General features: G+C 35.1%; 1 protein-coding gene across 3 annotated transcripts in view; it reads left to right on the top strand.

The window, feature by feature from the left end:
* Positions 1 to 17,692, top strand: part of PIBF1 (progesterone immunomodulatory binding factor 1) — a 105,453-nt gene that overhangs the window by 56,692 nt on the left and 31,069 nt on the right. For all 3 annotated transcript variants that reach the window (XM_059839135.1, XM_059839134.1, XM_059839136.1), the window contains exons 11-14: positions 6,342 to 6,507; positions 9,755 to 9,905; positions 13,789 to 13,879; positions 17,098 to 17,200. In XM_059839135.1, the coding sequence (XP_059695118.1) occupies positions 6,342 to 6,507; positions 9,755 to 9,905; positions 13,789 to 13,879; positions 17,098 to 17,200 (511 nt within the window). The remainder of the gene's footprint in view (positions 1 to 6,341; positions 6,508 to 9,754; positions 9,906 to 13,788; positions 13,880 to 17,097; positions 17,201 to 17,692) is intronic.

The following is a 17,692-nucleotide window of genomic DNA, read 5'->3' on the forward strand; positions in this document are numbered from 1 at the left end:
AAAAATTACTGAGGTGACTCTCTTCTCCTATTTGTGTATCTAAAAAACAAGTTTTGAGGAGGAAACAGTAAAATTATATCACATCCTTTATTATATGCTCACTCATTTCTTCAGGCCCTTTCTTTTTGTTAAGGATGCTGTCACATCCTTCATAAATGTCTGTATACTGGTAAAGTTCAGTTAAGTTATTTGAACATCTTTTGCATTTATTTCATTAAAACAAATAACAAAAGAGTCAATAAATATGCTGCTTACTTAAACCAAGTAATAACAGTCTAGGTAAGTGAGCAAACTAAGTATGCAGAGGCAGCACTGTGTATTGCAGAGTAGCTATTGCACCCTGCTTCATTTTTTGTAAGAAAGGCATGACAGGAGCTGCCCTTCTGTTTTTTACAGTTGTCCAAAATAAAAAATGCACTTTTGGTAAATGAAGGGCTATATTTGATGCCCACCAGAGCTCCAGGATTGAGAGAAAACTCCCTAGTGAAGTTTTATTAGGAAATTCTCATGACTGAGGTATGACTCCCAAGCACAGGCTTGGCCAAAGTGGTCTCTACCCAGCAGTCCTGAAGCTGTGTCTTGGTGCAGGAGAGAATCTTCTGTTTCACAGAGCAAGAGTCAAATAAAAGAAAGCACAGTTACATAGTTCAGAGACAGAAAAACAAATACGGATTTCCGTCGCTCTCAGTCGGCATGATTCAGCAGGTATATTTAAGGCTTTCATGTTGTTCATTCTTGTAGTCTAGTGTAACCTGGGCATTAGTCTAGGGTACAAAGGGTCCTACATTCTGAAGAACTCCTATATAGTGCACAAGTGATTTTGGGTTTAAGTGTCCCAAAGTTACAAGGAGTGGAAACCAACTGTGTATCTTGCTGAGTGTGGATGTTTGGAACTAGCACTTCCTGTAAACTGCAAAGGGGAAGGTTTTTTTTGACAGAATGAGGATCAGAGGCCGATGCAAAATAAATGCTTAGGATGCTGCAAAACACAAAAATCTGCTTTGAAGCAAGCAGCTTTAAACAAAGCTTCTAAGCTTTCTCGCTCAGATTTTACTGAACCACATGCAAAAGTACTGTATGTTTAATTACTTGATACGAAGCAAATGTAACATCTGGTAAGAACTTGAATGTTAAATCAAGTTTACCCTTTAGCATCTAAGCTATATGTTTCTGGATTTTTTATTTTTTTTTTTAATTACAACCTGAACCAGGAATATTGTGCTGAAAAAAAAAAAAAAAAATCTCAGCATGTTGTTTGGGAAAAACAAATTTTAAGTGAAAATTATTTCAACAAATTTTTCATTGCTTAAACAGTTTGTAAATGACCTGTTTCTTCCTTCGTTTAATCATTATACTTAGAGCTTTTGTTGTTATTGGAAGTATTTAAATTTGTTGTTACAAAGTGCATTGTTATTTTAGACCAGCTTAGAAATAGTTTAATGTATTTAATAGACATGAATTAGGTAATAAATATTAAAAAAACTGAAAATGCCTATAAAGTTGGTATAAAAACTTCATAAAATATGTATTTTTAAATTAATGACAGATTTCTTACCCATTTTCCAGTAAATATTGAAACAGACTTTCATTTTGTGAAATCAGCCAGATACATGACTAATCAGACTTAATCTGAGTGCTGCAAAAGCTGAACAATGAAAGCATTTGAAAACTAAAGATCTGAGTTCTTACATTTTTAATTATTTAGTGAGTAGCATGTGAACACAAATCATAGGTAATTTTTGATTGTTCAGAAATAAGGCGACCAGTTTTTAGTACCAAGGATCAAAAAAAGAGCTAGTGGAAACAAGATCCTTTGAGTACCCATGTTTGATCTGGGGTCTGGCCGTTTGCTGCATGTATGGACAGGATTTGTGCAGCCTGTAACAGACTAAATTTAATTGAGGTCTTTCTAGACCACTGTTACTCCTTCTGTGACTCCAACTGGCACAAAGGAGAGGAAGGAAAATTCATTTGTGTACTTTTATACTTAGGTTGGGGCTCTTTGGAAGTGAGGAGGACTTAACAGGCAGACTCAGTTGCAGAAGGTGAGAAAGTTAAACTAGGATTTGAACCTCAAATTGCAAGAGGTATGGATGGGTAGGATTTGAGGAAGGATGCCAAACTACAAGGGTGATAAAGGAGTAGAGAGAAATCCAGAATGCAGAGAGTAGGGTTATAAGATAGGAATGGAGGCTGAAGAGGCTATGAACTAGGCTATAAGAAGAAAAACAGATGTCCTGGGAATAAAGAATGAAAATAGAATTGGAATTCAAGAGACATCTGGGCTGGTGCTGGGACACAGAGGGAGAAGGTCAGGAACACTAGGGGACATGTTGGGGCTGGGAGTGGGAGGTTTGCAAGAGGACAGGTTAGGGAGGAAATGTCTTTAGGTTTCTTTGCAAATTTGGCACCGAACCAAAGCACAGACATTTGTACAAATATGAGAGTATATTCTAATTGCTTTAAAGATCTTAGATCTGGAGCTGACCCAGCTGTGGACTCAGGGTGGTTTCACAACTTGCAGGGGTTTGGTTTTTTTTCAATTTTTAAACTTGAAAATAATTCTAAAATATATCCCACAAAGCTTCAGGTTGGTATAATCTGGTTTACAAAATCAGAAAATTGTAAAATTAGATTTTCATTTTGTATAATTTTGGTAGGACTTTCTTTGCAAGATGCATTACTTTTATTTACTTGCTTGGCATTCCTTCTTATCAACAAGTTTAATACTAGGATTTGTCATTTCTTCAAAGGATAATTTTACAAATTTATTGTCTTCTAATGTACTTCATTGTTCAATTACCTTTTTAAGGAGCACCGCTGTACATCTCAGGTTCTGTAGGTGGGCAGTTTATAGTTCCTTCATTCAAAAAAACTTGGTTGCCATATTTTCTTCAGTATCCAGACTATGTGATTTTACCATTAAATCTTTCTGTTTGCTCTCTGGTATGCATATTTTGACACATTATTATATCATTGTATCACTACTTGAAAAACAAACTCCTGTGCTTAAAAAATCTTTCAAACATTACAAAAGAGAGTTCAAGTCCCTCTCTGAGTATTCCCTCTTCTCCATTACTCTAGTAATAATATTTTTGATAACCATTATATCACTGCATTAGGAAACTTCAGGCATCATTGATTGGTCAACCTAATGGCGAAGAGACATAGAGGAATTGAGACCTCATTCTAGATGATTCTTTCATGTGAGATTTTTTTTATTGGCTCAGTCTGTTATTTCTCTTTGATTCCCAGCCCTCATTCTTCTGTGAGACTAAAAACTCTACTCTTTCATTATATCAAGTTTGTTAAAATTTTTTGACGGAGAAAAATCCTGCAGACCCACATTCCACTGTTTGTTTTTTTCCATAATAGTAGTATTAAAGCATGGGGTGGTTTTGGTTGTTTTTTTTTTTTTTTTTCCCTCAGAGACCATCTAGACAGATAAAGGAATGTATTTCAGCACATTGTGTTACATGACTCTGTACACACATGCACACACACTTGAGCTGAAATAGCAGCCAAGAAAACAGAGATATTATCTGGCTGAGTAAAAGCAAATATGACAAAGAATCTCTGAATGGTGCTATGGTGAAGAAGTGACTAGTGAGATCAACAGTGTAGTAAGGTTAAAGGAAAACTGACCCATCAAAACTTTGCCAGTGCAAAGCAGATCATGCTCTCGTAAGCGACTTCAAATTTCCAAAACAAAGGATAAAATTTCTGTATGAAGTTACTGCTCATAATTGGGTAGAGAAGCATGCTCTGAAAGCACCCAGTTGGTTGAGTGGAATCATCAGAGAACTACAGACTTCTCCACCAAGTATAGAAAGCAGGTACAGAGAAGTATGGATTGCCTCTGTTCATGCACATTCCAGTGTGCTAGCTCAGTACAGTACAGGTCATTGAAGCTCAGAGTGGTTGAAGGTCTGAGACTGTGTACAGGAAGACATTGCTGTTTGTTTTGTGTTGAGGTGGAAGGTGTGAATTTGTTGTTGGAAGTCAATAAATATAACTAATAATTAAATTAAGTGTGTGTGTTTCATTGCATTGTTGGCTGAATGACATGTATCTTTATAAAGACTTAACTATTTTGGACCACAGCATTCTTCCCAGGATTATAAACAATGTGTATACTGGGACAGATTTAGTGTCATGTCTGCAGCCACTCGTGCAAAGTGTGGAGAATTCTAGAGTGCTGAAATTTTTTTGTGTGGTAAAATGAAAACAGGAACCTACAGTCAGGAAACAGTGATGAAAGTATCAGCACTTGAAAAGCATCCCTAAGCAAAAATGACTGAAGTAGTCAATAGGTAACTGGAATTTAGCAGCTTGAGTGCCATAACTCTGTTTGGGAACAAATGCCATGCTATTAAAAAAATATTGTTTTTACAAGAAAAACTTTAGATGAGCTCAGTATGCAGAACTTCCAAGCTCTGCTCATGCAGTGAGGAAACAATCTTATTCATGCATTGGACTATTTATACATAGATGGCTGTCTACAGGGTGATTATCAGGGACATCATAATGACACCTGTTTGTTCTGTTCAAATTAATTCCAGTGAAAATTGCTCCCTCTTTGTGCCTTAGAAACATTCCTACATCTGAAATCCTCAAGGAAAATATTTGAAGTAATCCCCTTGTTTTTATTAAACACTCTCCATCCCACCTAAAGATTAGGTGCTAAATAGGGTGGAATTATTGCAACCATTATTTGACAGATGACAGCTAACACAACAGCCATGCTGAGTTAGAGTAAAGGTTTATCTAGCAATCCTGCAATTTGTTGGGAAGTGGCTTCAGTGTGAGAAGTGCAATTTTGCATTTAATGGTTCTCAAAGGACTTCTCTGCTGCAAGTTGTTCAGTATTCTCTCAAATAAGTGTTAATTTTTAGCATCCACAGCATCTTATAGTAAGGAATTCCACAGCTTTCATGCATGAAGAGCAATTTATATTTGTTCTCATTCTGCATCATTAGATGACTTCTTATTCATCTGTTGGAAAATACAGTTGATTCCTATCTCCATTCTCCATTCTCATGATGTGACAAGCCCCTTATTCCTTCCTTTTCCTTATACCATCTCTTTTCCAAGCTGTAGAGTCCTAGCTTGCTTAGGTGATTTATTCCACACAGTGCAATTGTGTGAGCATGTGACGTTGCTGCATGTCAGAGGTGACCTTTCCTACCCTTCTCTGATGCTCTGACACTTCTGTTCCTTGTGAGATGAGGTGCCAGAATGGTTGTCAGTATTCAGTAGTGCAGGCACCAGCATGGAATTGCAAAGTGACACAGTGAGTTATGTATTATTTATTTCTTCCCCAGCAATTTCCAAAATGTTTGTTTTTGCCATTGTTTAAAACTGGACCAAAGTTTTAATGGTTTTATCAAGTATAATAGATCCCAAGATCTCACTTATAAATGAAAACAGTCAGCTAGGTGTTCATCATTTTATGTGTATGGTAAGGGGCATTTTTAAAGCCTGTGATTTACTTTGCATATATCTCTTTTGAATTTCCTATGTTATTTAATGTAAAGATTTATTAGATTTTCTCCTGTTCTTCACATCACCTAAATTTTCATCTATCTAATATTATAGTATTCCATCAGCAAACTTTTGAGAAATCTCATTTTTGAGATTGGCTGTTAAGTAGAGTGAATGAATAAAATAGATGAAGTCCACTTCTAAGTGGAATATTATTTGTCCTTATAAATACCTTACAGTGATTTTCTAAAAATTATACTTCATTTCTGCTTTTTGAGAAGGATCTGTGATTCCGAGTGACTGTGGTAATAATTACACCATTGTGTTCTGACTTTTCTTTTTATCTTTGGGTATGGAAAAAGCAGTGTAGCTGATACCCATATATCTCAAAGGATGCACCATTGATATCACTGATGTCTAATGCCACTTCTCCCTATCACATGTAACACATGGTGGTGAAGTGGGAGGACAAAATTTCATTAGTGTCTCTCCAATGAAAAGACTTCAGTGCATACATTTGTGTACCAAGAAGGGGATTCACATTGATCTAACTCCTTAAGAATAAGGAAAATAAGGTATGCTGTTAAGTCATTGTCATTTGATTCTGCATTAACAACATATTTAGAAAAGCCATTGACAGAGTTTTCCACCTACTGTGTTGTATTGTCATTATAATATTGAATTTTCCTAATGCTGTTTCAAATACAGGTTACAGTAGTTACATAGTAATACTTATTAAGGTCTTCAAAATACTGTATTAATTTTTGAAATTTATATTTGTGATGAACAGAATTAGGATATATTCCAACTTTGCTTATTTTTGAATTGTCAAAACTTTTTTTTCATTTTTCTTTTAGGTATAGACAAATGCAGCTTGGCACAGAAAGCAAAGTTGCTGAACTTCTTCACCAAAGTAAGTTAAAGTCCTTTGAAACTGAACATGTTCAACTCATGCAACAAGAAACAGCTAAGAATCTTTCACAGTGCCAAATGGAATGTGAGAAATACCAGAGAAAGCTGGAGGTATGTTGGATAAAGAGACACTTGACAAGGCATTACATAGTTGTTTTCAATTTGAATGTAAAGTGGAAAAGCTTGGAGAAAAAATAACAACATGGCGTGGCTGAATTAGTATCTCCACCAAATTGTGGTCAAATGACACAGAAGCAGAGTCAAATGACATAGCTTACTATGTTTGATCAGTTTAATGGAACACAAGATTACAGGGAGAGGAAAAAGCAAAACAATCTCTTATGGAAAGATGTTAAAGACAGAACCTCATTCATATGGGGTTTATTTATCTGCTTGTCTCACAGAGCTGCTTATGTCAGTCTGTGTGAGAATTGTAGGGAGAGAAGACAGTTTCACCAAAAAAGTACGGTAAATTCAGTATCATTATTTGCAACTAGGATCTGTAATAGTATTGTTACATAATAAAATACTTTTTATTGATATGCAATTTCTGGAATAAATTTTTCTCAGCTAAAAAGTCAAGGTGAGCATGGTGTATACAGCATTGAAAAGACCTAACCTTGCTAGTCCTAGCATGATGCGTTACCTTGATGGGATGCTAGAGACCCACCCAGTCACTCATTACTCCTCCTGAAGAGGATGAGGGTGGGGTAAATAAGCTTACAAAGAGCATTGGTTGATATAAAGATAGGGACATCACTTGTCAGTTACCATCATGGGCAAAACAGATTTCACCTGGGGAAAACTAATTTCACTTATTACCCATTGACATAGGTTGGATGGTGAGAAACAAAGACAAAAAGTAAAATATCTTTGCCCACCCTGTTCTATTTTAACATCCCTCCCTCATTTCTGACTCTTGTACCTCCTCCTTCCAGTGCAGTGCAGGGAGGGATGGGAAATAGGGGTTCAAGTCAGTCCATAACAGCTCTTCTCAGGAGGTGTTTCCTCCTCACACTTTTTTATACTGGTCCTGTGGATGGATCCTCTATGCCCTGCAGCTTCCTTCAGGAGAAACTCTCCCTCCTATTTTGGTTCTCCACAGGTTGCAGTACCTTCTGGGGATGTCCATCTGCTCCAGCATGTTGTCATCTATGGGCTGCAGAGTGGACATCTACTTTGGTGTTGTCTTTCATGGTCTGCAGGCAGGCAAGCTGCTTCACCATGGGCTGCAGAGGGGATCTCTGCTTTGGCAGCTGGAGCACCTCCTCCCCGTCCTGTCACCTCAGTGTCAGCAACATGGCGCTCTCTCACTTTTTTTCCCTCACTGCCATGCAGGACTTTTGTGCTTTATTAAATACAGTTTCCTTGAGCTGCAGCACCTTTGGCTGAGGGACACAGCTTGGCCACCTGCAGCCAGTCTACCTGTTTATGTGGGCTTAGAATTTATCATCTTTAAAACATACGTATCATATCCTGTTCACTTATTTTAATATTGGAAATGTGAGTATTCCATAGAGAAAACTTTCTTTAAAACAACATTTCTTCACCTGTCCAAAGTTAGTCCCAAAAACATATCACAGAGTCCTATTTATGAAAATTAAATGAGATTGGTAGTGTATGTTTCAAACGAAGGTCAGGATACAAACTGGACAGGACAGAAGGAAGTGAAATGTATGGCAGCCTTTGTTTTTTGGAGGAAGGATGCTAGTCTTCAGATCCCCATATTTCTAGTGCTGAACCTGGCTAAGTTGTTTATGAAAAGGAACTGTAGAGTGGAAAGAGAATTAGGGAGCTTCAGATAGACTGTGATTTCTTGTTTTGTCCGTATTGGGACATTCAGATCCTGGCTGATGAGGTTAGTTGTGGTCACAAGGACTGGGAGTGCCAGTTTTGCTAAACTTAGAGGTTGCTAAATAGATTTTTAATTGCACAGACATGTCTAAACTTGGACAATGTAGTTCAATTTGAGTTATATTTTCATTTTCTTTGTGGAAATTTTTTGATCTGACAATAACTCAAATATTTGGCATTCAATTCTACTGACACTTTTGGCACTTGTTTTTCTCTTTAGAGAGACACTTAAATTCTTTCATTAAGAAATATGCACTTAAGTGCTCTTTCATTAAGAAATATTCTTGCAGAATTTAAATATTTGATGTCTGAAGCTTTTATTTTTGTTCCTTTTGACTGAATTCTTGTGGTTTTTTTTAGTTTTCTTTCTAATATATAGTATTAATGTACTAAGGTTTTTTCCCTACCGTTACAGGACGTTAGTCTTTATTAATAGTGTTGGCACTGGTATCTTGTGGCTCACCTACAGCTTTCTGGAGTAACTTGTGCTTTTATTTAGGACATAGAGTAGTTTCTCTTGCTAACCTAGGAAACAGATGGTTTAGATGTTACCCAGTTTTAACATATACATTTATTTCTTCTGTGACACTAGACTGAGATTTTGATATTCAAGTGGCTTGTTTCTCTAAGCATTGTGAATTCTTTGTGGTTTCAACAGTGTCTCTAGTATTACTGCTCTGCACACTGTGCATATATTTCTGTATCTACAAATCTATATTCACTTGTCATTCTGAATGTTTGTGATTTTTACTGAGGAAGTTAGTATGAAATTTAACAGCAGTATCACTTGGTTATTACTTCACCTGTTTTGGTGGGATTTTTTCTGCAAAGTATGTAGATTGCTACTTTACATACCAAGGACTTTCTTATTCCAGTTAGGTGTGTATTTTTGGGTCAATGTTGTTTCCTATTATCAAGCACTTTATCAAACTTAAATTATTATACAGGCCTTCATAGCTTTTAATTTTGAATATGACAGTTTTTTGTTTAAGCTTAGTGAATTAATTATTTGTATAAGTCTTGAATGTTGATAGCATATTACCTTTTATTAATAAATAAGTAATAAGGCTGGTATAGCTTTAATGGCAAATTTTTGTATTTGTATTCTGCAAAGGAATCTTCATAAATTGATGATTGAAATCAGAATCCAATTAAAGCAGCAAAAATATTGCATTTTTGCTGTTTTGACTGCTGTGTGTGAAGTTTTTTAGTTGTTGCCCAGCTTTTCCTAAGTTTCCTTTAAAACTCTTGTAGCTTTTTCAGGCAGCTTCTGAGAAGTGATAAGGCCTCAGCAGATAGGCTTAAGATCTGAGAGTTTAATCTTTGGAAGATAATATTATTGAAAGAAGAACTGCTTTTAAAAGTACTTTAATCTTTGCTGTGCAAAACTTACATCAAATATTTACTATCATACTGGTACACATTTTACATGTATTATATTTTGCCTCTTTCAAAAATCACTTAAATGCTGAATTTCTGATCTTTCCATTATTCATTCTCACAGGTGCTTACAAAGGAGTTTTATAGTCTTCAGTCTTCTAGTGAAACCCGCATTATTGAGCTTCAAACACAGAATTCTGAGTTTCAAGCAAGACTAGATACTTACGAAAAACTTGAAAAAGAGCTTGATGAGATAATACTGCAGACAGCAGAAAGTAAGTTCTGTCACAAGTTGTTTTATCTGTAGGTGTTTCTGGCATCACGATATTTTTTTTCTCATGACTTGGAAAGAATTACAGTGCCTGTCATTCTTCTTCATTATGCCTGACAAGTAAAAGGCAGTAATTATTTTGATAGAAAATATTAATGGTAGGTTTCTAAGTGTACCTGTAAATATATATCGAACATCCATATGTTTAAGTTTGTGCTTATTGAAAATCATCTCAGTATTCAGTCATTTCTCTTTTCCTTATTCTAATTATCCATTATAATTAGATACATTCTTTAGGATTCTGCTATTATTTTAGTACATTTTAAATGTCAGGAAGCCCTCTTTGTTGACAGACAAATACAGGTTTTATATTTCATTAGAGTGATTAATGTGAATTTTTAAACTAATTTGAAGGAGGAAAAGACCTCTTCCTTATGTTGAATTAATAATAATTAGACATTAAGTAGTTGCTTGTGGCAGCTCAGTCTGTTCCAAGTACTAAACCATGGATTAAATTCCTACCTGATTACTCCTGAAAATTTTGGTCTCTCATTTGCAAAAATTAAGATGTTCCCAAACACAGCAAAATTTGTGTAAAATCTCTATTTGGTTCTCAGCCTAAATCAATCCACAAAGCAATTAGTTTCTAATTTGAAACTCTGGCTCAAATCTTGAGATCTTTTAGCCAGTGTGTAGGCAGAGTAGGATATTCTAAAATTTTGGACTAATTGAACTGTTATCTTGTTTTCTCCTTCTGTCTTCCTTCAAAAAATAGTCACAATTTATAAAGTATAGAAGATTATTGCATAAGCTTTATATATAAACAGTAGTGTCTAGCAAAGTGTGCATTACCAAGATACAGTGATGTTAGTAACCAGACTGCACATGCTTTATTAATTTTATGCACTGCAGCCTGTACTTAGAATGGCCTGAGTACCCAAAGGTTCCAGTCTGACCATAAGCATGTTTGCTGTATAGTCTGTTTTAGTCAGCAATACATTTTTTGAAGTGTGTATATGTATATATATACTTGCCTAAGGAGTATTTATGTATTAACACAGAATTTTTGGACCTTACCTTCATTTTCTTCAAGGAGAAAGTAGAGTTCAGAACACTGGTTTTTGTTTACATTGGTTTACATTTTCTTACTCATCTTGGGACAGCAGTTAAGTTTTTTACCAGATCATTCTTAACTTCTTTTTAAATATCTATTTTAATTACAATTTACATTCTATGCTGCAGAATGCTAAAGAAAGGAAAGTTTCCAAATGAACTGTTATTTTAATATATAATGACTTTATTTTCTGATTTCCTTGGAGAAAAAAAGGAGTCAGAGCTGAATATTATTTCAATCTATTTTCTATTTAATACTGAATTGCTATTTCAGTGTATTTGATATAGAAAGTTAAGATTAATACTAGTTTAATCTAGTATATTAGGGAGAACAGAAGAAAAAAAAGTAATTTTTTTAATAAACACTTTGAAGGAGAAGACAGATATACTTCCTCCTGTGTCTCAAATTATGCCCTGATAGCTATATGTCATAAATAGGTAAAGGTAGAAAAATAACTGAAAGGAAATATAACTATTTTTCAAATCAAGTTTGTTATGGAAATACTTCAGTCCATCTTTTTTGGAATATAATTTAGACTGAAGTATTGTGTGGAAGACAATTAGAGTTTTCTACAGACTTTAGTGATAATAAGGATCAATCTTCATTCCTGTGGTCACCTCTTTATATCTAAATAGCATACAATGTTTTTTTCTTCATCTTGAGTCATGAAGCCTCTGCTGTTTTACACTATTTGGGGATGTTAGTGAGGGTTGGGTTCTCTGGACTTTTTAATAAACTGTGTGTTTATTTACACATGGAGGATGGCTTTTTATATATATATAAAATTTATATATATATATATATATATATATGCACATATATATCTGCACTTTTTTTCCCCATTGGAAAATATGCATGTGGAAGAGATCACTGAATTTTTACTGTTACTCCCTGATCATTATGCCTCACTTTATTAATATTAAAATGACATGAAACAGCCTATTCAGGAAGCTATCGAGAATTTATATAGCCACTTCTCACAGTGCCTAAGAGGTTTCCAGATGAATAACAGTAGTAAATTTCCTTGGCATTTGTCTATTCTTCCTTTTCAGGATACAATCTTCATGCTAGGGTGTTTTTGTTGTAGACTAGTTGTTTGATTTTTCTTGTTTCCATTGCTTAGTATCTTTCTAAGAAAAAGACTGAACCTATCTATATCCTCACAATGGCATGTCCTTGCAGAGTAGCATAAGAAAATGTCATTAAGAAGTGTCCCCTAGCTTATAAAATGTATATTTTACACCACAAAGTCAGGTGAAGAACCTGGAATGTTGTAAGAGAAGAGAAGCACACACTAATACAGAATATTATTTTGATACCTACATCATTTCCAATTTCTTTTGTGTTTGTCTTCCTGATGAGACATTTACTGGACACTAGAGACAGATCTGAATTTACAGGATGGGATCTTACTGGCATTTTTCTGAGACAGTCGACATTGAATATGTAACCAAAAAGAAAGGTATTAACAAAGGCAGGTTAAATTATTCTTTATGTTTTTCTGAACCAGAGGTGTTTACAGCACTGAAGAATTCCCTGTCATATTTAAGACAGCTCTGAAGTGCTGGTGTCTTTGTAGTGCCACATTAGTAAACTTTTTCTGTTATACTTACTGAAATTTCTATACTGTTTAATGTAACCAGATATGTGACTTACCACAGGTGCTCTTCTAGAGGCTTTTCTCTTTCTAAATGTGTTTTAAGAATCCTTGTTTAAAATAGCATTACAAGGGTATTAGACAAGTGAGAAAAGAAGCTACAGCATTTTGCAAGTTGTTGAGAAAGGAAGGTATTTCTGATTTTGAGGCACTTGAGAATTAAGAAAGATGAGTCAGATAGGACTCACATAATTTCCTACATTTGTTTCTCCTGTTCCCAACTATTTGATTCATCAAAGCTTTTGTGTGGTGCCTGGGCTGGTGTTTACTTGTTCTCCCTCCTTCTCTCACACCCCTGCCGCTCCCATTTTTCTCATTGTCGCCCTTTACCCCTCCTATTTGTCCCACTCTCTCTGCCTCTTTCTATTTCACACATACACTTTTTTTCTTTTCTTGTTTTTTTTTTTTTTTCCTGGCCCACTTCATCTTACAGGAGAGCGGAAACCTGAATTCCAGAACTTGAAATAGGAACCTAGACATTTTAATCTTGCTGCTATTGGGGTTTCCTTTCAAAGCAATTATAATCTGTTTAAAACCCTTAGAAATGTATTTTCAGAAATCAATCACCTATGGAAGCAGAGATTATTTTTAATATTTCTATTTTGCATGTACTTAAGAATCTCTTTTTTGCCCTTCTCTGAAGAAATGGATGGCATTTGTTTTCGTCAAATGCGGTGAAATTTCTGATCACCACAGCCTTTCAAAAACCATAGTGAGCAGCTTCACTGTGACATCAGCTCCCTTTGCAATGTCAGATATGTCCCTTCTAGTCCCATGGACTTAGTTATGTCCTGTCACCTTAAACACTTCCAAATTTTGTCTTCCTCTACCTTCTCATACTGAAAATTAATTATTTAGGTTAAAAACTTAAGCAACCTAAGAAGAAGTGAAGTATGAAAGAACCTAAGAGAAGTGTTGTACATAATTAAAGTGTGGCACTAAATTTAATGCTAATGGTGAAAAAAACTGTTCCACTCAAACCCAGAAGGTTGCACCAACTGAAAATTTAGCTTCTAGAAAAATGTTTTTGCATGTTGAGTTGTAAATAGAATTGCTTAGAAGTTTAAAATTTCTGGCACTGTTCTTCAACAGCACCTTTCTGCATTTTTTTTGCAGTGGAAGATGAAGTTGAAGCTGAAAGGGTTCTCTTCTCATATGGATATGGTGCTAATGTTCCTACAACAGCCAAAAGACGACTAAAGCAAAGGTAAAAAAGGAGTACTTCATGAACTCACTTGTTCAAGATAAACTAAATGAAGATTACATGCATTATGTTTTGTATTAGAATGCAGCCAGTTTGATTAACATGAAAATGTTTTTAAATGACTTAATTATACAGGAATAGATTGAGCACCAGGACCTGTTAATGTGGTTGATGCATATGAATAAGCATATTTTTCTAGGTCGTTTTAAAATCTCTTATTAACTTTTAGAAAGATTAATTATAATTGTATAAAATCAACCAGCTATGAAAACAGATTAGTTACATTGTTTACATTTTTATAATAAGATATGCATTATTAATACCCTCAAAATCATTGTATTTAATAGTAAGAAAAACATATCTGTCAGGACATTAAGAAGGACAATGGTTCAGAGCGTCACTATTTTATCTTCACTAATACAGGATCTTATTCCTCTTGCATTTTTTTTAGTTTGCTCTGGTTTGGCCAATTTGAAAATTTGATCAATAGACTAAAATGATGCATAGGTGGAAAACATACCTCTTGATCATAGTCATTTTGAACTAATAAATTTACATTATGCATTGTCTTTAAGAAATAATAGTGACATTTGAATGGCTCATTGTGAGCTTGTGTGTAGTGGCTATGACTCACTTCTCCCACACAACTAACAACGGGGTAAAAGGAAATGACCTCAGGCTTGCCAGGGGAGGTTCAGGTTGGACAATTTCTTCATAGAAGTGGTTGTCAAGCATAGGAATAGGCTGCCCAGGAAGGTGAGGAGTGTGCAAAAAACCTCCATAACCCTGTTGCACATCTGGTTTAGAAAACTACTGAGAGCTCTATAGCACTATTTCCTAAAGCTTTAGTTTATTCCTCTTTTGTCAATAGTTTGGGCACTTTTCTGAGTTTCCACTTCAATTCTTCTTTTTCCTCACCTTATTATATTCAGTTTAGATTGTTTATGTATATGAAAACTCTGTTGAATTTCCTTTGAATGCTGAATCTGATGATCAGGTCGGGATTTCAGATATGCTTGGAAGACACTTTCTGAGCTTAGAAGCAGCTCTATTGGAATGACTCATATACTCCACTTTTGTTCCAAAAGGCATTGACTAATAAACTGACTTAATCCTTCATAATAGTGTTGGAGACATCATAGAGTTTCTTTATCTTTTAGAATTAAAAAGATTTAAAAAGCCATAAAAGACTGTGCATGGTTTACCTGCTGTTTTGATTCAAGGAAAACTGCCAGGCAAATAATGTGTGTGATGCCTTTGGCTGCCAAAGCTTTTAAAAGCGAAGACTTTGACACCATTCTCTATTTAGCACCATTAAAGAAACACAGATAAATTTTCTGCTCTCTAGGATTGCTTAAGGAAAAACAATCTATTACAAATGTGAATAATCTTCTTTCTGGAGTCCACTACCTGCTCTTTAATCCTAGACATATGGGATCCTAAATGAAGAGATCCTTTAAGTTCACATCACGCACTTCAGTCTCTCAAAGTTTGTACAAAATGGACCTTTTAGAGCAGTGTGGGGTCTGTACCTCTTTAGCCACTTGCCAGAAATAACTCCTTCATTACTTCAGATGTAGGCATTGTACATCCATAGCACTAAACTGAGCATGCCTGGGAGCGCTCTGAAGCATCAAGACCAAATGTCCTATAGTAACCTGTTGCCATAAAACAATTCTCACTGTAGGTTAAGCTACATGTGAACAACATATTGGCAGTGATTTGCTTGCCCATGCTGACTTCTCAGCTATGCCTAGGAGCTGCTTGGGAAGTGTTAATGAGAGAATACAGAACACTACCAGGATGACTTTGGTGGTTTGCTAACAAGGAATTACCACATTCTTGAGCACTGCATAATTTTGTAGTGTAGTTGGAATAAAATGTTTCCAGCATAAGATGTCTTTGCACATCAGTCCCTTTGTCTCTTTGCTTTCAATTCAAACTAGTCTAAAAACATACTGAAATTATGCTTGAAAGGTGTACTCGTGTTATCCTTAAATATTTGCAAATTCAAGTGAAGTTCACTGAGTAGTTGAAGCCAGGAAAATTACAATGGGCTGCATTCCTAAATTTGCCATGGGAAGGTATCCAAGTTTTCACTTACACTCTAATAGCTACTAGTCAAAGAAATGGTTCCTTTCTCTTTTGTACTAGATGAGATTAGTGCATGAAAGAGTATGTTTATAACACAGATAAAGATTATTAAGACTTCTGCCAAATCCAGAACTCTATTCCATTTTACTGAGGAAGAGATGGATGTTATGACTGGTCAAATTTTCAGATAAACTTTGTACACTTATCAAGATTTATGCCCGCTTAAGCCTGAGCTTCAAGTCAGTCAGTCTGCTTTAGACCACTCTACCCTGTCCTAGTCAGGAACTGGTTGTGGAGTTACTCAAGAACCACCTGGATGCAGTCCTGCAACATGCTCTGGAGGTTGGACCAGATGACCACTGTGTCCCTTCCAACCTTGCCTGTTCTGTGATTCATAAGAGTTTGGAAGACTAGGTTAGATGTCTGCTAGTAGCTCTGCAGTGCATTTTGAATTTTCCCTTTGCTGCCCATGGACCTGTGCTCTTGAATAGATAATAAACTCTTTGATTCTGGACATGAAGCTTGCAAGAGGTTGAGGAACTAATTTTTTAACTAGGTTGTTTAAGGACCTCAATAATCCTTTCTCTTCAAAGTTAATCTGTGACTCTATATAAGAGTTTATTTAAAACAAAATTGGCAATAACATTAAATTATTTAGCATAATAAATGTCAGACAAAACAATTTTGCCCTCTTTTGAAAGTGATAAAATACTACATTTTCAATGTTTTGCTGCAAAACATATATTAATGAGCATCTTTTAACAATTATTTAAGTTAGAATTAAAATGAGTTTGTAAAATTGCTAAAAAGTAAATAATCATAATTAGATGAAGGATTTTGACAGTATTTCTACAGTTGTGTAGTATTGGACAAATTGCAATCACTATGCATAAAATATTACAATAGCATAACTGTGGGAATGTTATTTTAGTGCTGTTACATTTTGTAATATTTTCACTGTTTTTCTAACTTTGACTATGCAGCATGTTTAACTATGTAGTTTATATATGTTAATATTTAGGCATTGGTGAAAAATTAAGGCAATCAAATCCTGAAGCATAAATGTTAGAATTTCTTTTGCCTACTTTGGAAAAAATTCAAGTTGAGCTTGCTTTTTACTGGCACAGTGTTCACTTGGCAAGAAGATTACTGCAGCTAGAAAAGCAAAACTCGTTGCTTGTGAAAGATCTGGAACATCAGAAGGAACAAGTAATACAGATTTCACAAGAGGTAAATCATTATTACACAAAAATTCAAATATGTAGAAACATTGCAGAACAGCTCTTCATAAAACTAAAAATTTTCTAAACAGTGTTTTTTATCTATTTAATGTTTAAAAAATTGCCTCATAATTAACCAAAACTCCATGATAGAAGTTTTCAGAGAAGTTTATATTGTGTTTTGCAACTAATATTGAAAGGAGGATTACTTTACAGGCTAAACAGGAATGTGAGCCAGACAGACAACGTTTTGATTTCTGAACAGAAGAACAGCCAGCCAAGCTAGTTTGTTCTGTTTGATACTTAATTGTTCAATGAATGCATCGCTACTTCTTACACAGCTCTTCTGTTAAATCACTTTTGAAGATATTTAACAAACCTCAGCTTGAAAGGTCCCAGAATTAGGGCAAACTAATTTTTTAAAAAATCTTTAAATTGTCTTTTAATTTTTCTCATAGGAATGAGAGGGCAACTGGGTTTTCTATTAGATGATGCCACCATA

This window comes from Haemorhous mexicanus, chromosome 2 (genome assembly GCF_027477595.1).
Source record: "Haemorhous mexicanus isolate bHaeMex1 chromosome 2, bHaeMex1.pri, whole genome shotgun sequence".
NCBI classification, from domain to species: domain Eukaryota; kingdom Metazoa; phylum Chordata; class Aves; order Passeriformes; family Fringillidae; genus Haemorhous; species Haemorhous mexicanus.